General features: G+C 45.1%; 1 protein-coding gene across 12 annotated transcripts in view; it reads left to right on the top strand.

The window, feature by feature from the left end:
• The window catches only part of KCTD6 (potassium channel tetramerization domain containing 6), a 77855-nt gene that overhangs the window by 52710 nt on the left and 3129 nt on the right, over positions 1 to 22016 (top strand). Inside the window, exons 2-7 of one of the 12 annotated variants that reach the window (XM_066244993.1) lie at positions 5385 to 5518; positions 8815 to 8910; positions 9557 to 9825; positions 11758 to 11872; positions 12370 to 12521; positions 21732 to 21800. In XM_066244993.1, coding sequence (XP_066101090.1) covers positions 21774 to 21800 — 27 coding nt within the window. In that variant the 5' untranslated portion in view covers positions 5385 to 5518; positions 8815 to 8910; positions 9557 to 9825; ... (1 more) ...; positions 12370 to 12521; positions 21732 to 21773. The other 11 variants (XM_066244985.1, XM_066244986.1, XM_066244989.1 and 8 more) reach the window with 11 other exon arrangements.

Raw genomic sequence — 22016 nt, 5'->3', positions numbered from 1 at the left:
TAATGAGACTTCTTCAATTCTTACTTTTTCTTGGCTTCCCAGCTCCCAACCAAACTCATTCAGGATGGTCTGTCCTGCAGGATTTGACTAGACTGTCATCTCTGGCTTTTAAATCCTGACTCTGACACTGGCTATTTGTGTGTCCTGGGATGGCCACATACCTCTCTGAGTCTCCCACAGATATTTATAAAATGAGAGCAATAATTAAACTTACTTCAGGGATATTGTATATAGGAGTACTCAATGTCTATTTCTTATCTGTTAATTAAATCAATCTTATTAGAATATTCTATCAGTTTGAATTTTAAAGTTAAGGTCTTTCTGGAAATTCTTTAAGTAAAGGATGGATTTTTAACTCCCTTTGGATGGATTTAAAAATTCATGTTTACCAATACAGCTTAAAGATGATGTATCTATAGCATGTTTTCAGTTGAAAGGAAGAGAAAATGCCCACCCAGCCCTGGCCAGGTAGCTCCATTGGTTAGAGTGTCATCCTGATACACCAAGATTGTGGATTTGATTTCTGGTCAGAGCACATACAAGAATCAATCAATGATCTGGCCTGTGGTTCTGCAGTAAATAGAGCATCAACCTGGAATGCTGAAGTCTGTTCAAAATCTTGGGCTTGCCCAGTCAAGGCACATATGGCAAGCAATAAACAACTGAAGTGAAGCAACTATGAGTTGCTACTTCTCACTGCCCCCACCCTCCTTTCTCTGTAAAATATCAATAAATAAAATCTTTTAAAAAAACCAAATCAACCAATGAGGTCATAAATAAGAAGAACAATAAATGGATCTCTCTCTCTCTCTCTCAAATCAATAAGTAAATATTTTAAATTAAAAAAAAATGCTGGGACCTACCTGGCCAGTTAGCTCAGTCGGTTAGAGCATCATCCCTAATGACAAAGCTCAGGTTTGATTCCCCGTGAGAGCACACACGGAAAGCAATCAACGAATGCACGACTGAGTGGAACAACAAATGAACGCTCCCCTTCCGCTTTCCTTCTCTCTCCCTTCTTCTCTCTGTCTCTCTAAAAATAAATCAACAAATAAAAAATTAAGCCCTGGCCAGATAGCTCAGTTGGTTGGAGCATCGTCCTAAAGTGCACAGGTTGCTGGTTTGATCCAGGGCACATACAGGAATAGCTTGATGCTCCTGTCTCTGTCTCTCCTTTCCTCTCTCTCTCAAAAAAAAAATGTTGAACAAAACTGGCATAAATAAGAAAATACATTATCCAAAGGTGTGAGGGTTGACTCATTGGTAGTGGTAAGAACCCAGGTTTTCTAGCCTTTCTCAGCCTCCTCTAGAGGAGGCTGTATCTATTCATGGTCACAGGGCACTGGAGCAGCAGGTGATGGCATCATGTCTAGACCCAGCGATATCCAGAAGTAGAACAAAGGCCTTTTATTCCAGTGTCCTCTTCTTAGGAGCCAAGAAACCTTTCCCAGAAACCTCCTATCAGATATATCATCACATTTCAATGAGCAGAATTGGGTTGCATGCTAGAGTCTAATGGGACCACTGAATGGAATTAAACCATTTAGGATTTATTCTGAGCTAGGGATGAGGTGACCATTTCTTAAGTAATGTGGGGGAGGATGGCTCCTTGAATGAATCCAGATTCCATTAGCCAAGAAAAATGGGGAGGATTGTTTTGATCACTTCTTCACCCTGTTAGTAACAGACAGAATCCTACCTTAGGGTTGTGGGAATGACCAAACACAGGACATTTGACACTTGACAGATGATATTGACAGTAATTTATTAGTCACCTATACTCACTACCTGGGGCAGAAATATACCACGAACCACACACAGCTACATGGGATTTGTACTTGAGAATAGAGTGTTTGTAGCATCAAGGGGGTGAGGTATGGCCCTGGCCAGTTGGCTCAGTGGTAGAGCATCGGCCTGGTGTGCGGAAGTCCCGGGTTCGATTCCCCGCCAGGGCACACAGGAGAAGCGCCCATCTGCTTCTCCACCCCTCCCCCTCTCCTTCCTCTCTCTCTCTCTCTTCCCCTCCCGCAGCCGAGGCTCCATTGGAGCAAAGGATGGCCTGGGCGCTGGGGATGGCTTTGTGGCCTCTGCCCTGGGTGCTAGAGTGGCTCTGGTTGCAGCAGAGCAATGCCCCGGATAGGCAGAGAGAGCATCGTGGATCCCGGTGGGGCGCATGCGGGAGTCTGACTGCCTCCCCGTTTCCAGCTTCAGAAAAAATAAAAAATAAAAAAAAAAAGAGGGTGAGGTACCCTTTAGTTCCTGCAGGAGGATATGATTGGCTTGTTGGAATAATTCTGGGGGCTGGCAGGAACAAGTCCACTTCTCAGGGATAAGCAGAAACTGTGACTGGTCCCTGTGATAAGAAGGGTTGTTTGGCTAGAGAACCTTATTCACAGGAGCAGAATAGGAGCGGCATTTGTGGTTAGGTTATTTGAGGACCTCTGATTTTATCAGATGTCAAGACAGCACATAATACTGAACTTTAATTGTAGGTCAAACACAGCAAGGATTGATGTGGGATATATACATACAGCAGATGGATAAATGACCATACATCTGAGCAACCATCTCTTCCTGCCTTCCATCATCCGTCCACCCATCCATCAATCAATCCATTCATTCATCCATCCATTCATTCTCTATCCCTTCCATGGAGAAGTGAGGCAGCCTAAACATTCTGACTGCATCTCAGGTGTTTGTCATGGCGATTTGATTCTCAGCTTGATTTACTCTACTGTTGATTCCCTGTAAAATATTTTTGATTGCAGTTAATGTATACAGTATTTCATTTTATAAAAATTTATTGATTTTAGAGAGGGAGATAAGAAGGGAGGGGTGAGAGATGTGTGTGTGTGTGTGTGAGAGAGAGAGAGAGAGATCGATATGTTGTTCCATTTATTTATGTATTCATTGGTTAATTATTCTATGTGCCCTGACCAAGGATCAAACCTATAGCCTTGGCTTATTGAGATAACACTCTTACCAACTTAGCTACTTGGCCAGGACATGTATCTTTTGTTTCTGACTGGTCCTTTTTTATGTTGTTGAGATTCTCACTAAGCTCACTGAGCATCCTTATAACCAGTGTTTTGATCTCTGTCTCTAGTAGATTGCTTGTCTCCATTTTGTTTAGCTCTTTTTCTGAAGTTTTATTCTGTCCTTTCACTTGAGACATGTTTCTTAGTTTCATTTTGGTAGCCTCCTGTGTTTGTTTCTATGTATTACCTAATCCTGCTACATCTCCAGGATTTTGTAGAGTGGTCTAATATAGTAGTTGTTCTTTTTTCTTTTTTAAATCATTTTAGAGGAGAGGAGCAGGAACCATCAACTCCCATATGTGCCTTGACTGGGCAAGCCCCAGAGTTTTGAACCAGCGACCTCAGCATCCCAAGTTGATACTTGATCCACTGTGCCACCACAGGTCAGGCTATAGTAGTTGTTCTGTAGCGTCCAGTGGCACAGCCTCCCTGATCATCCAAGCAGGGTACTTCTGTGGGGCTGTGTATACCCTCTTCTTGGACTTGAGCCTTGATTGCTGTTGGCATATCAATGGGAGGGATTTTCCTCCAGGCCAATCAGTTTGCAAGGACTGGCTGTGACCACTGACCTCCAACCACCATGGATGATCATCTATGCAGGGTCCTACCCCACAGAGCAGGACTTACTTCAATGGGCTCTGGTGCCTGTTGAGTCTGCCCCTTGAGTGTATTACTTGTGGAAGTGGTTGGGTAGTGATGCTTTGACATGGTCTGAAGCTGTCCACTGGCTGGACTGGCTCAGGGGCCTCTTGGGAGGTAAAGGCCAAGGCCAGCCACCACCTGTATTTTCCTCTGGGCCACCAGGCATGAGTTACAAAGTGATCTGCAGATGGCTGCTACTTGTGCTGGGCTTAGAGGTGCCTAAGTTAGGCCAAGGTATAAACCAAGACTGGTTGCTGCAAGTGCTTGGGCTGGAGTCATTGTTAAGAGGTAAAGGGCACCCTGAGTCCAGATACTGCTTGTTTGAGAGATTTTAAGAAAACCTGAAGAATGAGCCAAGACAGGACATTTGTATGGAAAAACCATTGAAAACAGCTTGGGTACACCTGAAAATTAGGTGGGGTAGGGCCTCAGGGAATCGCCGGGGTAAGAAAACACTGAGCCGGGTTGATGGAGTCCCAGATTTGGCACCTAACTGCCTGCTCTGTGCAGGGAGGACTCATCAAAGAAACCATGGCCTCTGTCAACACTTCTGTCTGAGAGAAAGCTGCCTCCTCAGCTTTCATCTTGATGCTGGACAATTCAGTTTCTCCCCTTTTGCCTTTGGTGCCTTTCCAGATGCTGCCCCAGTGCTGGAGCTCAGAGGGAGTGAGTCTGAGTAAATCTGTGTGAAGGTCCTTATTTAAGAGGAACTGCCTAGACTCTAGTAGCCCTCTGTTTCCCTCAACCTCAATCTCTGTTGGTTTTTTTGTTTGTTTGTTTGTTTTTTGCATTTTTCTGAAGCTGGAAACAAGGAGAGACAGTCAGACAGACTCCCGCATGCGCCCCACCGGGATCTACCCGGCACGCCCACCAGGGGCGATGCTCTGCCCATCCTGGGCATCGCCATGTTGCGACCAGAGCCACTCTAGCGCCTGAGGCAGAGGCCACAGAGCCATCCCCAGTGCCCGGGCCATCTTTGCTCCAATGGAGCCTTGGCTGTGGGAGGGGAAGAGAGAGAAAGAGAGGAAGGCGCCGCGGAGGGGTGGAGAAGCAAATGGGCGCTTCTCCTGTGTGCCCTGGCCGGGAAGCGAACCCGGGTCCTCCGCACGCTAGGCCGACGCTCTACCGCTGAGCCAACCGGCCAGGGCTCTGTTGGTTTTTACAGCCAGAAATTATGGGGACTTCTCTATTCCTGGCACTGGAACCCTGGAATGTGGGGCTGGGCCTCATTGCTTCTCAGCGGAGACCTCTACAGCCAATATCCTTCCCACATGGGTGTGAGACCAGCCCATTTCATGTCTCCATCCCTTGGTCTTGATGTGGCTTTATTATTTTTTTCTATTGATTTTGAAGGAGAGGAAGAGAGAGAGAGCAGCATCAACTTGTTGTTCTACTTAATTGTGCACATATTGATTGCTTCTCATATGTGCTCTGATCAGAGCTTGAATTGGCAATCTTAGACTCAAGCTGGAAACCTCAGGGTGAAGCTGGCACCTTCAGAATCTAGCTTTTGACCCCAGGATTGAGCTGGTAACCCTGGGATTGAATCAGTGACCTCAGTACTTCAGGACAATGCTCTATCCACTGTGCCACCAGCCAGGGTGACTTCTCAGATGTGGCACGCTGAGCACTCATGAGACTAACGACAGAAGCCAGAGTTTCTGATTTCTGGTCTAATGTCAGATCCACGTTCTCTAATTACAGAAGGGGATGATGACATCCAAGGATGACCACGGGGCCTCTCTCTCAACACTGGTGAGAACCAGATTCCTCCCTCTGGCTTGGTAGTTCCCTGCACAGTTCTGGAAGCTGATTAAAGAGAAGATCAGAAATAATAGGTAATTAGAAACCTTATAAAAATGAAAAATGCTCTCATCAAATTTACCAAAGTGTCTCCATGGCTGAAAGTGGGGGAGGCCCTGGAAACTGCTGGCTGCAAGGGTCATTTGTGCCAGAAGCTGGGGTAAGTGTGCAGAGGGACTGGAGCTGGTCTCCAGGAGTGGGAGAGGGGAGACTGGTTAGAAATGTATTTCCCAGGCAGGGCAGTTAGTGAGTAAAAGGCTAAGGAATGCCTTTTATCAGACTTAAGAGAACTTAAGTTTCTTAAGTGCTTGGTGAAACCAGTGTCACAAGGACCAGAGAGGACTGAGAGGGAGAAACACACACACACACACATGCGCACACACTCGTGCGCGCGCGCGCGAGGGAGAGAGGTGGGGGGGACCTACCACCAAGAGAGGCAGAGGAGGGGGCTTTCTCCGTTGGTCAGTTCCTTGGCTGTTCAGAATACTGAAGGAGGGAGAGTTGGGAGAAGTTCAACAAAGTCCTAAATCCAGATAATCTATGCAACTGACTGCTTTAGAGTCTTTTACCTTCTGGGGTCCCTAGGAGCCATCCCCAACTTGGGATGGGCTATGGGAGGTAGGTAATTGGATGGCCACAAGTGGGCTCCTCTGAGTATAGGTTCAGTGCGCAGATGCTAAAACTTGGATAGCTCTCTGAGCAGTAGAGATGCACCCCCCAACCTTTGGGGGCTACCAGGGGATTGTCACAACTTCCAGTCTGTGGCTGAGACTTACACTCTCACTCTACTCCCACAGGAAAAGGGGCAGAGACTGTTTTTTTTTTTTTTTTTGCATTCCTGCACCACCAATCATAAGACTCCCTGGGGCTGTGTGTGTGTGTGTGTGTGTGTGTGTGTGTGTGTGTGGTCTCTAAGTGGCTGAGGCAAGGCAGGGGTGGAGGTGGAGTGGGAAGGGAAGCTTCCCATTATAGGTAATCATTCAAGGGACTTGTTCCATTTTCTGGGCCGAGTTTCATTTGCTAGTTCCTTTCCCCATCTTCTTTACTGTTTTCTCTTTGGTGCTCTTTCATTTCTCTGTCCTGTAAACCTTACTGACCATTTCCTGTGGCAGGGTTGTCCCAGGTGAAAAGACAAACTGGATGAAGACTGAGACACAGTTTCCTCTGTCGAGGAGGTCACATTCTAGTTGGGAATGGACAATTTCAAAACACAGTGAGCATTTATGCTGAGTTGGAGCAGGCAAGGGGTGGTTTGGGAGCCTGGGGATGGGGTGAGCAGGCCTAAGGGAGTAGAGGTAGAGACCAGGGAGGTCTCCTAGAGGAGGGGGCGCTGGTGCTGGTTTGTACTAGGGTTGCCAGATAAAATACAGGATGCTTGTGTTTAATGCAATATTTGTGACATACTTACATTTAAAAAGGTTATCAGTTGTTTATCTGAAATACAAATGTAACTGAGTGTCTTGTATTTTTATTTGCTAAATCTGGTAACCTAGTTCCTGATAAATATACATGAATTAGCTGAATGGCTATGGGGATGGGAGGAATGGGCCTCCCTGCAGAAGGAACAGCATGTGCAAAGACCTGGAGGTGAGGAATCCCATGCTTCATTTAAGGAACTGAGCACTGTCCAGTGGCTGGAGTATGGTGTGCAAGAGGGAAGGGAGTGGGTGGAGAGAATGCACCAAGCTGTCACATAGTTGTTGGTGTGTGCTAAGTGTCAGGCTCAAAGTGAAGTTCTAGGATGCAGTTGTCAGCCAGACAAACAGACAGACACACCTTCTGCTATCACAGTTCAACTGAGGAATCATGAGGTGAGGAGAGAGAAGGACAGGCACTTTAGAAGTTATAGCTGGGGGACATCAGCCTGGCTAGGAGGTCAGAAAAGGCCTCTCTGAGTAGGTGACAATATGCTGAAGGATGGGGAGACAGGCATGCCAAGAGCTTAGGGAATAATGTTCTAGGCTAAGGGAACACCGTCGTAGAGGCCCTGAAGTGAAAAAACTTACAGTGAGTCCCAGATACCAAGATGTGGCCAGAGGGACTGGGGCTCCCAGAGAGAGAGAGAGAAGAGGGATAGAGGAGGACACTAGACCAGGAGGCAGGGGCCAGATCACACCAGAGGGAATTTGGGCTGGATCCTGAAGGCAAGAGAGCCATGAAAGGAGTTTAAAGCAGGCAGGGTGTCACACCAGCTTTGTGTTTTTAAAGGTGACTCATGCTGGAGAGAGGAGGGCGATGGGCAGTGTGGGAGCAGAGAGAATGAGGGAGCCCAAGGATGGGCTACTACAGATGTCCAGGATGAACACGTGGGTGGCTTGGCCCGGAGCGATGGTGGTGGAGATGGAGGGGAAGGAGAGAGAGGCAGAGCCAGGCTACACTGAGGAGAAAGACTTGGCAGGGCTAGGGTATCTGGCATTGAGAAGTGAGGGGTGGGAGGAGCAGCCATGACTCAAAGCTTCTGGGCTGGACAGATGGTAGAATGGCAGCTCTGTTTGCTGAGCTGAGCTGGGGACCTGGGAGGTTTTGGGGTGGTAAGGAGAGGGAGTTCAGGTTTGTACATGTTGAAGGTGAGGAGGCTGGTGGTGGACCATAGGAAGGTGGACTGTGAATGCAGAGAAAACATGAGGAGCTGGGCTGAGCTGTTGTCAAAGCTGTCTTCTCACACTTGGCTGTGTGGCCTTGAGCAATGACTTCACCTCTCTGTGCCTTAGTTTTCTGATCTGTACCTGGGATGATGTAGGTAATCGGCACTCAGAGTTGTTGTGAGAGTATGGTGGGCAATGTCCAAGATAACCCCAATGATCCTCACCTCCTGGTATTCACGTCCTTGTGTGGTGACCCCCCACACTGGAATAGGGCTGGTCTGAGACCAAAAGACTACAGGTATGTCATTTTCAAGGCTGGATTATAAAAGACCTTGTGGCTTCTTGTTCTCAGTTAAATTACTCGCTTTGGGGGATGCCAGCTGCCATGTTGTCAGGAGAGGCTCATTTAGAGGAATAACTGTCCCTGCTAAAAACTACATGAGGGAGCGTAGGCATGGCTCATCCAGCCCCAGCCAAACCTTCAGCTGACTGTGGCTCCAGACGACATCTAAACTGCAAGACTTGCTATCTGTCTAATCCACTTTCAATTTCTTGATTCATAGAAACTGTGAGATAAGAATGCTTGTTGTTTTAAGTCCTTAAATTTTGGGATAATTTATACCAGTGGTGATGGAGAACTGACCAAAGGGTGAAGCACTTAGCACAACCCCTGGCACATAGTGAGGCTGAGGAATATGTAGCAGCTGTAGGTCTGGAGTAACGGGTTTTGGAACCTTTGGGCTTAGAGACAATGATGGAATCTGTTGAAGTGGCCAAACCAGTCCACGGAGAGGAGGAGACCGAGAGGAGATGATGGCCTTGGCTGGAAGCCTGGATGAGGGGTGAGTAAAGCCGGAGGAGGAACGTCTCCCCGTGTCTGAGAGGTGCTGCCGAGAAAGGAGGGGAGCTAGAACAAGGCATGGATGAGGCTGTCTCTCAGAAGGTGGTCAGCATGTCCTCCAGTGAGGCTTGAGAGGGGAAGAAAAGATCAGCAACAAGGTGTCCGGTGACCCCACAAGAGCTGTTTAGGTGGGAAAGGTGGGCCCTGAAGCCAGATTGAGTGTTGTGGGTTGGGGTATCAGTGTAAATGCTTTCCAACCCCAAGCCCTAAACCAGGATGGTTTATAGGAGAAACCTATAGGAAACCCAAACTATGGAAAACCCCAGTCTTACAGAAGCTGCTCTAGTGACTAGACACCCACTCCTTAATTATTTTATGAGACTTATGTAACTTGGATAGCAAAATCAGAGAAGGAGTGAATAAGAGAGGAAAATAGTAAACATGTTGCATTCATAAATATGGCACAAAAATCCCAAATAATAAAATCAGCAAACAGGCCCTGGCTGGTTGGCTCAGCAGTAGAGTGTCAGCCTGGGGTGTGGATGTCCCGGGTTTGGTTCCCGGCCAGGGCACACGGAGAAGCTCCCATCTGCTTCTCCACCCTTCCCCCTCTCCTTCATCTCTGTCTCTCTCTTCCCCTCCCACAGCCAAGGCTCCATTGAAGCAAAGTTGGCCTGGGTGCTGAGGATGGCTTCATGGCCTCCATCTTAGGTGCTAGAATGGCTCCAGTTGCAAAGGAGCAACACCCCAGATGGGCAAAGCATCGCCCCCTAGTGGGCTTACCGGGTGGATCCCGATCAGGCACATGTGAGAGTCTGTCTCTCTGCCTCCCCACTTCTCACTTCAGAAATAAAATAAATAAATAAATCAGCAAACAGCATCCAGCAGTATATTGAAAAAGTAATATACCATCAAGGTAAGTTTATTCTAGGAATGCATGGATGTTAAATGTAATAAAATCTATGGCTGTAATTCATTACATTAGGGTGAAAAATCTCACATTTCATACATTTCCACAACCATTCATAACACAGCAGAATAATACTTCCTTACCCCAATGAAAAATATCTATCAAAAATATACAACAAACATCATATTCAATTGTGACATGTTAGAAACAGTTAAGAACAACATAGAAATGACCATGATCATTCCTGCAACTCAACATTGTGCTGGAGATTTTAGTGAGCACAGTAAAACAAGGAAAAGGAAAGAGAGAAGATACCAAACTATCATTACTTGAAGACTCTAGGGATTATTTACACAGAAAATCCAAGAGAGCCTATAAACTTAGAACTAAAAAGGAGTTCAAATTTGTAAAATAAAAGATTATTATATAAAAACTGATTGCATTTCAATAACCATCAATCAATACATTATAAAATATAAATTTAAAAATATAACTTATAATAGCAATAATAACTTTAACAGGTAGGTAAGAATAGTTTTGTAAAAACCATTGACAGAAACCCTGGGCTTGCCTAGTCAAGGCACATATGGGAGTTGATGCTTCCAGCTCCTCCCCCCCTTCTGTCTCTCTCTCTCCTCTCTAAAATGATTAAATTAAAAAAAAATTTAAAAAGCAAAACAAAACAAAACATAAAACCATTGACAGAGTTAATTTCTCTCAGTTTTTAGTTGGGGGAATTAGAAGCTCTGAGAGAGGAAATGACCCTTTGAAGGACACCAGTAAGCCCAGGGCAGATCTGGATTTTTCAGGGGCACCAAATCTTAGAGATCTGAGTGTTGGATAATTTTGCCACTATCGTTCTTTTGTTAAAAACAGAGACAAAACCAAAACCCTCTGATTTTTAATATTTTTCTGATTATAAATTCAATATTGATTCTTGAAAATATAGAAAATTCAGAAGAACCTTAGAAAGTATAAGTCATTAACATTCCCATTCTACTATCTAGAGAACTACGATCAATGATTTGTTGTATGTCCTTCAAAGGATTTATCTATGTATATTTATGGTTTAAAAAATAAAATTAGAGCCTGACCTGTGGTGGCGCAGTGGATAAAGCGTCGACCTGGAAATGCTGAGGTCGCCGGTTCGAAACCCTGGGCTTGCCTGGTCAAGGCACATATGGGAGTTGATGCTTCCAGCTCCTCTCCTGTCTCTCTCTCTCTCCCTCTCTCTCTCCTCTCTAAAATGAATAAAAAAAATTAGAATTATATCATGTTGTATATACCATTTTGTGCACTACCATTTCTCACACATTTCCCTGTAAACTGACCTAGTCTTTTTGGATATGGTAATGTAGCACTCAATCATGCTGATGAAGCGTATGCCATTTATTTTTTTTTAATTTTATTTTTATTTATTTATTCATTTTTAGAGAGGAGAGAGAGAGGGCGAGAGAGAGAGAGAGAGAGAGAGAGAGAGGAGAGAGAGAAGGGAGAGGAGCTGGAAGCATCAACTCCCATATGTGCCTTGACCAGGCAAGCCCAGGGTTTCAAACAGGCGACCTCAGCATTTCCAGGTCAACGCTTTATCCACTGAGCCACAACAGGTCAGGCGCATATGTCATTTATTTAACCTATCAATTTGAGTTTTCAGAGAAAAACCAAGTATCAGATATGACTGGGATAATCATACGATAAAAGTTAAACCTCAGAGCCACATGCACATGCCCATGTACATGCAGACATAAGACACAGTTGGGTTTCTAAGGCCAGTGGTTATCCTCGTGAAAAAGGGGAAATGGCAAAATCAAGGTATATACCTGATCCCACCAGGAAGGGGACTGAGATCTGGTTAGCTGAAGCAATGAGAGTTTGAAGGAGTCTATCTTTTTTTTTTTTAAAGACATTAAATTTTTTTTTCTTTATTGATTTCAGCAGGAGAGAATGGGAGAGAAACAGGAACATCAAATTGTTCCTTTATGTGCCCTGACAGGGGGATTGAACCTGCAACCTCTGCACTTCTGGATGATGCTCCAACCAACCAAACTTTTTGGTCAGGACAAAGCAGTCTATTCTTGGAGACCAATTAGCTCTGAGACTTTTATGTAATTCCCCACTCTCTGTAGTCTTGGCTTCCTTCCTGGAGAAATGAGGGCAACATGTGTGCCCAGACTCATGTAGGGCCAGCTCCTTTAGGCCTCAGGGTCTTTGCACTGGTCTTTTTCTTCTGCTGAAATCAGCTCTGCCCTTCTTCCCATCTGGCTGTCCATGCTGACCCTTCAGGTCTGGCTGCCCTTCCCTACGCTGTTTACCAGGACTGATAGGTGACCTTATTAGAGTCGCCTCCCCCATGGAGGACAAGGACAGGAGGGGCTTGACTACAAGCCCAGTATCCAGGACTTTCTTGACCACTGCACCTGAAGCAGAGGTCCCCTTGCTTTATTCTCCAGCTAATTCCTTTTATCATGCACCTCTCAACACATCAGAGCTTGTCATGATTTTGTCTACTAGCCGTTTCCTTGGGTCTTGTCTGTTTTCTCCTCTATTTAGGACCCCCTCCATCTTGGTGGCCGCTGTATCTCCTGTGGTCTGGACCCCGTACATGTTCGTGACAAGAAGAACAGCTGTGGGAGCCCAAGGTCCGAGGACGCACACAGTGGGGCCTGCTGGAGGACTGGCCTGATCCCGAAAGGCCGGCAGAGGTGGGACGTAGGGGCGGGTACTGGGCGGGGCCTAGGGTTTGAGGGCGCGGGACTGGGGCTGCGGGGCGACGCGGAGTCAGCCTGCGCGGATGGCCTGTGTGAGCCTTGCCGGGTTCCTCTGGGCCCTGGCTCTCTGGCCTCCGGCTCGCGCCGCCGTTAGGGGGCGCCCGCGCTCGTGGCGCCACAGCTCTGCTGGGAGGCGCCTCCAGCGCCCGGCGGCTGTAGCCGCAACTCTGGGCGCGGGCTCAGTCGTCCCTTCTGCCGCCGCCGCCGCCTCCGGGTGTGGGCTCGCTCGCCCTCGCGCTCGCGCTCCCCCGCCGCTGGTGTGTCTCGGCCCGGCTGCGCCACCGTCGTGCAGTGAGTGGGGGCGGGCCCGGGGGTGAGGGGCCGGGGCTCGCGAGGGCCGGGCGCCAGGAGAAGCCCGCGCGGAGCGCCCGGCGAAGCGCGGCTGAGGAGACTCGGGCGGCAGCCGGGCCGCGCTGAGGGGACCGCGGGGAGCCGGGGCGGCGCGCTCTGGGGCTAACACGGGCCCGCGGCGGGCTGCCCTCGGCCGAGTGGCCGGTCTGGGGCGGGAGTCGCGGGGCCCGCCCGCGGGGACGTGCGGTTTCGGCGGACCCCGGTCCAGGCTCCGGTGCGCTGCCCCGCCTGGGCCCCGAGCATCTTCCCCCACGCCGGGGCAGGGCCGGGTCGGGTCGGGGGTGGGAGACTTAGTCGGCGAGGCACCGCCCGGCCGCGGACACCTCGCGGTGAGCTCGCGAAGGACTGTTTCTGGCGTGGCGCTTAGGAGCCGCCGTTTGCCCGAGTTGAAAGCCAACGGTAGGGCTTCGGAGTCCTGCCTCGGGGGAGAGACCCTCCGACTGCAGCCGAGTAGTTAGGCTCAAATTTGTGTGTGTCTTGGTATTTGTCATGCTTGGTGTCGGAGGTGACACGTGGCCATGGGCCTGGGGAGCCCCGAAGCACCTGCCGGGCTAACGGCGGTGGAGGCTGTCCGCGGGTGGGGCTGGTGGGTTGCTGAAGTTATCAAGTTTCTGTTCAAGTAGACCAGTTCTAGCACAAAGTTGATGAATCCAGTTTTAGGACTTTTTGATAGATTAGGTCCGGGTGCTGAGAGAGCCGGGTGACCTAGTTTGGCTAAGAATGATTAGGGTAGCCTGAGCGTCTCAGCATTTCCCCTTGGCATGTCCTCTTCTGCTGTCACGTTTGCCCAGGTGCATGAATGATTCCAGGGTGGGAAAGAAGCTAGGGGACAGTGTTTGGCACAGGCCTAATGTTTTCAAATGAACAAGTGTGTATTCTAGGAAAAGGAAAATCTTTTTACCTACAGGGTTAGTAGGGTGAGGGAACTAGCTCTTTGGTTGAGAACCATCAGCCCAAACTAATGCTTCATTTTGTGTAATGCCATCTATATTAAAGATTGAGTGATCAGGATGGTCACAAATGCTGTTCCTAAGGTATGTGCGGTTTGAATTTTCATACATCATGTTTAAACCAAAGCATTACTACATAAAGGAATACTTGAATGATCTTTCTATGCATCCCTCAGTGTGCCCTCGGTTTTGATATTTGGAGTCTATTTAAGATGGAATGCACGTATTTATTTGGATTCATCTTTACCTTGGAGATAATCCTGTGTCATGCTTTCAAGAAGTTCCTTCTGTGGTCAAGAGTGCAGATGTCTGACAGTCTCTGTAAAAGCTGCATCCTCCCTGTACCCATCGTTCTCCCTTCTGGAGCTCTGGGGAAAAAGGGGGCCCTGGGCATATTGGCAGCAAATTAAGAGGACTTGTGTCCCCACTCTCAAGTTTCACAATTTACCACAGATTTGTTTATATTGTCATTTGTATTTTCATATTTGTTAATACCTGCCAGTTTACACATGGTTTCTATTCAGCATCTCACTTATTTTCTCCTTTTTTGCAAAGAAGCAGCTGGGTGTAAGGGGTGATTTAATCAGGGTCTCATAAATAGAATTGGAGCAGAATTGGTATACAGATCCTCACCCTGGCTCTTTCCTCTGCACCGGCCTGCGTATTACTTCAGAACCTTAGTCCCAATCTGTCACCCTGTAGGTCACTTGCTGCCTTTGTATTGTGTCTAAGTAGTATTCCTGCTTTTGGAAAGGTGGTATTACCCTCTTTCATCCTATAGAAACTGAGTGAGGGTAAGATGAATTTAAAGAATTTTGTGACTATTTGTGACAGCCCTTTAGTATTAAAGTCATATTTCAACTTAACCTTTCTTCTAGACCAGGGGCCCCCAAACTACAGCCGCGGGCTGCATGCGGCCCCTTGAGGCCATTTATCCGCCCCCACCGCACTTCTGGAAGGGGCACCTCTTTCATTGGTGGTCAGGGAGAGGAGCACATTGACCATCTCATTAGCCAAAAGCAGGCCCATAGTTCCCATTAAAATACTGGTCAGTTTGTTGATTTAAATTTACTTGTTCTTTATTTTAAATATTGTATTTGTTCCCGTTTTGTTTTTTTACTTTAAAATAAGATATGGGCAGTGCGCATAGGGATTTGTTCATAGTTTTTTTTATAGTCTGGCCCTCCAATGGTCTGAGGGACAGTGAACTGGCCCCCTGTGTAAAAAGTTTGGGGACCCCTTGTTCTAGACCAGCGGTTCTCAACCTGTGGGTCGTGACCCCGGCGGGGGTCGAACGACCAAAACATAGGGGTCGCCTAAAGCCATCGGAAATATATATTTTATTTAAAAATGTATTGTATAATAAATATGTATTTTCTGATGGCTTTAGGCGACCCCTGTGTTTTGGTCGTTCGACCCCCAACCCACAGGATGAGAACCGCTGCTCTAGACCATGTGGAAAGGAGAAGAAAAAAAGAACTAGTTTTAGGGAAAGATAATGTATTCCTTTAGTGGTATGGATAAGTGTAACCTAACATCACAGTCACATTCTCCTTGTGTGCCTGGTTGATACTTGGGCCAGCCTGTGTGTGAGTGTTAACCCAAAACACTCCTTTAGATGTCGCTGAACTAGTTACTATAAAAAGTATTTCATTTTCAACTCCCATGTTTCAAGAACAGAGAAATTCAGTACAAAGGTAATTTGAAGGTATGTATAGATGGAATTGAGTCTTCTTTTCTGAATGCCAGACACAAAGATTTCAATAGAAAAGCATTTAAAAAAGGCTACCTGGAACCTTTGGAAAGGCAGTAGCTCTAGGTTTTTATTATTTATTCAAATTTGGAGGTTTGTGTATTGCAGTGTATGAGTTGTTATACAGGAGTAGAACTTTTGCCCAGAAAATTCTTAGTTTGTACCTGAAATGATAATATTTGTTAAATTAGTTCATCATAACCGCGAAGCTTGTAATTGCAATTCTGCAGTAGTGAGGAAATTGGCTTTCACGGGTTTTTGTAATAACATATTTAATTGTGCATTTTCCAGATTTGCTACTTTTAGAAAATTCTTAGCAAGTTCTCTTAAGGCTTTTACAAATTCTTTAGCATTTTTCTTAATTATCTGCTAACAGAATTTATATATTAGTTATTAACATTTGATGCTCAAACATGGGTGAATTTTCAGTAGTTTATATTTTTGGGGGAATGGGCACCCAGTTGTTGCCACAAGAATTTTATTTGGGCCAAAGGTCAGATTTTTCCAGGTGAGCTGATTTTACAGGGTCTGGAGCCTTTCGCTGAACTTTATAATTATGCTTGGGTTCACTCACTGTTGTTTAAAATGATCTTTAGTAAGGCGGGTCACTTGTATTTATTTTTTTAAATTTAAATTTAATTTTATTTTTATTTTTGTATTTTTTCAAAGTTAGAAGCGGGGAGACAGACAGACTCCTGCATGCTCCCTACCAGGTTCCACCCGGCATGCCCACCAGGGGGCGATGCTCTGCCCATCTGGGGTGTTGCTCCATTGCTGCCGGAGCCATTCTAGCATCTGAGGTGGAGGCCATGAAGCCATCCTCAGTGCCCAGGCCAACTTTGCTCCAATGGAGCCTTGACTGTGGGAGGGGAAGAGAGAGACAAAGGAGAGGGGGAGGGGTGGAGAAGCAGATGGGCGCTTCTGTGTGCCCTGACCACGAATTGATCCTGGGACTTCCAAACACCAGGCCAACGCTCTACTGCTGAGCGAACTGGCCAGGGCCAAGGCAGGTCACTTTTAAAGAAATAATGTTTTCATTGTTACTCTCATAGTCTCCATCCCTGGAAAGTTTTTTGAAATATTAAGTTTTTCTTTGTCTTCATCAAATAATACAAGTCCATTTTATATCCATTTCAAGATCTTCATTCTGCTGCCTGTCTTGTGGTCATTTAACTTCTCATTAAGCCATCCACTGGAAACTGCTAGAAGGAAGAGAAGAAAATAAATAATTTTCTAATTGTTAGCAGCTCTGGAAAGGGATTTAGAAGAGATTGAAGCTATTCTGGAAATTCTTTTGGATTATTTTTTATTTCATTCATCTGTATTGTCTCTGAGATGTTCCTAATAGTCATCAATTCAGAGGCTGATTATCCAGTTATTGGAAGACTGGGAAAGTTCCTGCTTTTTTTGGTTTGTTTCTTGCTGTATCTAAGTATCTCCATAGTGGATATTTAGAAGTAAGGAGTAGAGATATAATTTTAACTAATTAATACTATTTTTTCTCTTAGAGCTCTTTAGTAAACAACTTGATTTTTTTTTTTTTTTTTTTACATAGTTTGGTTCTTGTTATTGGGAATGACTAATAGTAACTTCATTTTATTTTGCTGTATCTTGTACATAACTGTAAGGAGACTCTTGGATGCTTTTTTTTTTTTTTACAGAGACAGAGTGAGAGTCAGAGCGAGGGATAGATAGGGACAGACAGACAGGAACAGAGAGAGATGAGGAGCATCAATCATTAGTTTTTTGCCACACCTTAGTTGTTCATTGATTGCTATTTCATATGTGCCGTGACCGTGGGGTACAGCAGACCAGTAACCCCTTGCTCAAGCCAGCGACCTTGGGTCCTAGCTGTGAGCTTTGCTCAAACCAGTTGAGCCTGCACTCAATCAAGCTGGCGACCTCAGGGTCTCAAGCCTGGGTCCTCCACATCCCAGTCCTACGCTCTATCCACTGTGCCACTGCCTGGTCAGGCTCTTGGATGCTTTTTAAGAGAGATGGGCTTATATAGATTCCCCTAATTGCTTTCTTGAATTATTAAGCTTGAAGTTTTATTGCATCTTTGTACCAGTACAGAACTTTGGCCTTTTCTGTAGTACAGATTCAGGGGCATCATCTCATTTTCTTTTTATGATTGCTCAAGAAGTTGTCTTGTTTTCATTTAGCAGTAAAAAAGAAGGGATTAACAGTGGACAGACCTTGCATAACAGCTGTAACACTGATGATGTGTGGTTTTTTCCCTTGTCTTTGGTCCCCATTTCTCATTTAACCATTTAGATATTCATGTATTGGAGTTCTTTACTTGACCTATAGACAGGACAGCAGCCTTCAGTCACACTAGTGAAAAGTTTTTGCTATTTTGCCTCAGGGGAATTTTTACAAACCTTTATGACTTCACTTAGACTGACTTACTGTTACATTTGTAAATAAAACAGTACTAGGTGGATAGGGTTAATAGATAGCTTTGGGGGGGGGGTCTAAAGTAAATCCTTTCAATTTCTTGGATTCTGTTCTTTCAATTTCCACTCCAGGAGGGGCTTAATGGAAAGATCTAAACTAAGAGTCATAAAACTGAAGTTCTTAATCAGTTACTTTCCAACTGTGGAGCCTAGAGCAAAGCCACTTATCTGTTGTTTCTCTATTTTGCATTATAATATGGAGACAGTAATTCATGCTTTGCTTGCGGTATCAGGAATATTGTGTGTGGGGAGAAAGGCCCCACCCCCTTTTACTTAAAATGTTTCTTCATTCTAGAATCCCTTCTCAGGTTGTCCAGATATTCCTGCAGAGGTCTACTGAGTAAACTCTTGCCAGAAGTCCTATATTTTTCTACTTTGCACTGTTCTTTTTTTTTTTTTGGCAGAGACAGAGAGAGGGACAGATTGGGACAGACAGACAGAAAGGGAGAGAGATGAGAAACATCAATTCTTCGTTGCAGTTCCTTAGTTGTTCATTGATTGATTTCTTATATGTGCCTTGACCGGGGGGCTACAGCAGACCGAGTGACTCCTTGCTCGAGCCAGCGACCTTGGGCTCAAGCTGGTGAGCCTTGTTCAAACCAGATGAGCCCAGTCATTCAAACTGGTGACCTCGGGGTCTTGAACCTGGGTCCTCCACATCCCAGTCCAATGCTCTATCCACTGTGCCACCGCCTGGTCAGGCTACTTTGCACTGTTCTTGCTCTTTCTTCCAGAAGGCCTCTGCCAGTCTGTTATACAGCACTTTTGAATTCTGTTCTATACTTAAGGTGCTGTATGTTGCCTTTCTCCGTAGATCAAAAGCTCCCCGAGGGTAAGGATTGTACCTTTCCTGTTTCTGTGTATACATGTTGCACATAATATTTAATGACCTACAATAAGTGTTGGTGACTAAATTATTTTTGAGGGTCTCAGGAATGAGTACTTTGGGTGATGGGAAGGTGCCAAAGATGAGAATCTTACCAAAACTTGGATGACTGGCCTTTTAACTAGTTACTTAACTGTCTTTTTTTTTATCAGTAACTGAATCAGGTGCTGGTAATACAAATTGGTAAAGCCTGTTTTTTGGTTCTCTTCAAATACTGTTTGTGAAGCAAGTCAAGGGAATGAAAGCTTGTCACAACAGCCCTGAATTTGACATTGGTTCCATTTCTCACTCTACATACAGCATTTGAGGCCTATCTATATCCAATTGCTGAATGTGGAGAGTAAATACTGACTGCGCATTGTCTGGTTCACTTTTTAGCTTGTTTGCTTTGAAAAATTTACGAGGTGGAGAAATAGATGCTTCAGGCTCTGATTTCAGCCCTTGCTGTGCTATGCAAATGTTCTCTACATGCCTGAGTGACCTTTTGAGAAAGAGCCTTTGTGATCTTCTGTAGCCAGGGCCTGTTCTGGGAATAGTGTGCCAGATTCCTCTAAAAGTGGGAAAAGTAAATCTGTTTAAAGACCACATATAAAAGCCAGTGCTTTTCCTGGATAAATACTGGTTAAGTCCATGTTTTATTGTCTTGTCAGAGCTTTTGAAATTTGCTTTGCTGGTTGGTTTGAAGAATGATATGAGAGGGCACTGACTAAAGCAATCCAGTCACTGGGAAGTTGTTTAAGTGATTTGAAATTGTAGATAAATTCAAACTGGCATCATAACTATTGGGGGCGTTGATCAATGTCTTCAGACTGGCTCTCCCTAAGTGCGGGTTGAGTGACTCTGAAACAGATTTGTAAGGTTCTTTTTGCCCCATATTCTGCTCTAATGGTTTGGTGTTTAAATTATTTTGTTTGTTTTGATTATTGTATAAAATGAAATGTTATCTGTATTTGAAGTATAACTTTTTATGTTATGAAATACCATTCTGATATATTTCTCTTGCAAAGTGGTACTGGTGTCCTGGAGATTTATGGGGTTTTTTCTTTTTTTTTTTTCTTTTTCCGAAGCTGGAAACAGGGAGGCAGTCAGACAGACTCCCGCATGCTCCCGACCGGAATCCACCCGGCATGCCCACCAGGGGGCGATGCTTTGCCCCTCTGGGGCGTCGCTCTGTTGCGTCCAGAGCCATTCTAGCACCTGAGGCAGAGGCCACAGAGCCATCCCCAGCACCCGGTCCATCTTTGCTCCAGTGGAGCCTCGCTGCAGGAGGGGAAGAGAGAGACAGAGAGGGAGGAGAGGGGGAGTTGTGGAGAAGCAAATGGGCGCCTCTCCTGTGTGCCCTGTCTGGGAATCGAACCCGAGACTCCTGCACGCCAGGCCGACGCTCTATCGCTGAGCCAACTGGCCAGGGCCAGATTTATGGTTTTTGATGCTTTTATTAAGATGTTCAGTTTGTATAGCTGAAATGCTGATGGAAAAGAAGGTTACTTTTTCTTCCTTTTCTTTTAACCAACCTTTTAGATAAGGATCATGATAGGTTTGTACAGGATAAGGTTGTAGAGTTAATCATAATGCTCTTCTATATAAATTCTAAAAATTGAATTTTTGGAGAAGATAGGCAGGATTTGAATGAGTAGTTTACTTACTTGGTTCTTCCTCCTTGTTTAGTTATAGGCTAATTCTTTCCCTGAAGAGATTAGGTACATGCTGTGGGAAGGATAAAGTGCTTATAGAAGGCCCTAGAGTAGCAATTTTCAACCTTTTTCATTTCATAGCACAGATAATTACTGAAATTCTGTGGCACACCAAAAATACATTTTTTTTTTGGCAATCTGACAAAAAACACACAAACATAGATATAATTCTGTTTCATTCACACCAGATAGCCATTGTTGTGTTGACTGTTTTTATTTCTTTATTTGACACTCTATGGTAAGGGTAGTCAACCTTTTTATACCTACTGTCCACTGTTGTATCTCTGTTAGTAGTAAAATTTTCTAACTGCCCACTGGTTACACAGTAATGGTGATTTATAAAGTAGGGAAGTAACTTTACTTTATAAAATTTATAAAGCAGAGTTACAGCAAGTTAAAGCATATAATAATAATTACTTACCAAGTACTTTATGTTGGATTTTCGCTAAGTTTGTCAGAATAAATCTTTGTAAAACAACTTACTATAGTTAAATATTTTTATTTATACTCTGGTTGCTCCACTACCGCCCACCATGAAAGCTGGAACACCCACTAGTGGGCGGTAGGGACCAGGTTGACTACCACTGCTCTAAGGGAAAGGAGGTCAGTGCCCTTGACTAAATAGTCAGGTACTTCATGCTTTAAAAATTCTTGTGGCACACAGGTTGAAAATCTTTGCCCTAGCCCTGGTTGGCAAACTGCAGCTCGTGAGCCACATGCGGCTCTTTGGCCCCTTGAGTGTGGCTCTTCCACAAAATACCACGTTGCAGGCGCTACCTCAATAAGGAATGTACCTACCTATATAGTTTAAGTTTAAAAAATTTGACTCTCAAAAGAAATTTCAATCATATTGTTGGTATTTAGCTCTGTTGACTAATGAGTTTGCCGACCACTGCAGTAGAATGCTTTCTTCCCCAGATCTTTGCCCTGTAGCAGATTTTAATTGAGTTAAAATGAGTAGTTTTCTGGTGTTTTGCCTGCGCTGTGGGATGGAAAACCTTCTCTGTTTTCCTAGTTACATGTGCTGTCATGTCTTTCTCCGCTCCCCAAGCTTCCCTGGAACCTGGGCTCCCCAGACGCAGCGCTGGAGCAGATGGATAATGGAGACTGGGCCTATATGGTGAGAGGATTTTGCAGATGCATTCTGAAGGTTGTCAAATTATTTTTGTATGTCTTTCCCCCATTCTTATGTGTTTTTAGTTATAATACATCTTGTAAGAATGAAAATTACTTAAATGTATTTTGGGAGTTTTTTTTGTGTTTTTATGTAAGCAAATTCAGTATGGACTTTCAAAGTAACTTTATAATCACTTATTTGAGAGAGCCCATGATTTTT

This window comes from Saccopteryx bilineata, chromosome 10, assembly GCF_036850765.1.
Source record: "Saccopteryx bilineata isolate mSacBil1 chromosome 10, mSacBil1_pri_phased_curated, whole genome shotgun sequence".
In the NCBI taxonomy this organism is placed as follows: Eukaryota; Metazoa; Chordata; class Mammalia; order Chiroptera; family Emballonuridae; genus Saccopteryx; species Saccopteryx bilineata.
The sequence above is the reverse complement of the archived record's forward strand: the minus strand, read 5'-3'. Positions and strand labels throughout refer to the sequence as shown.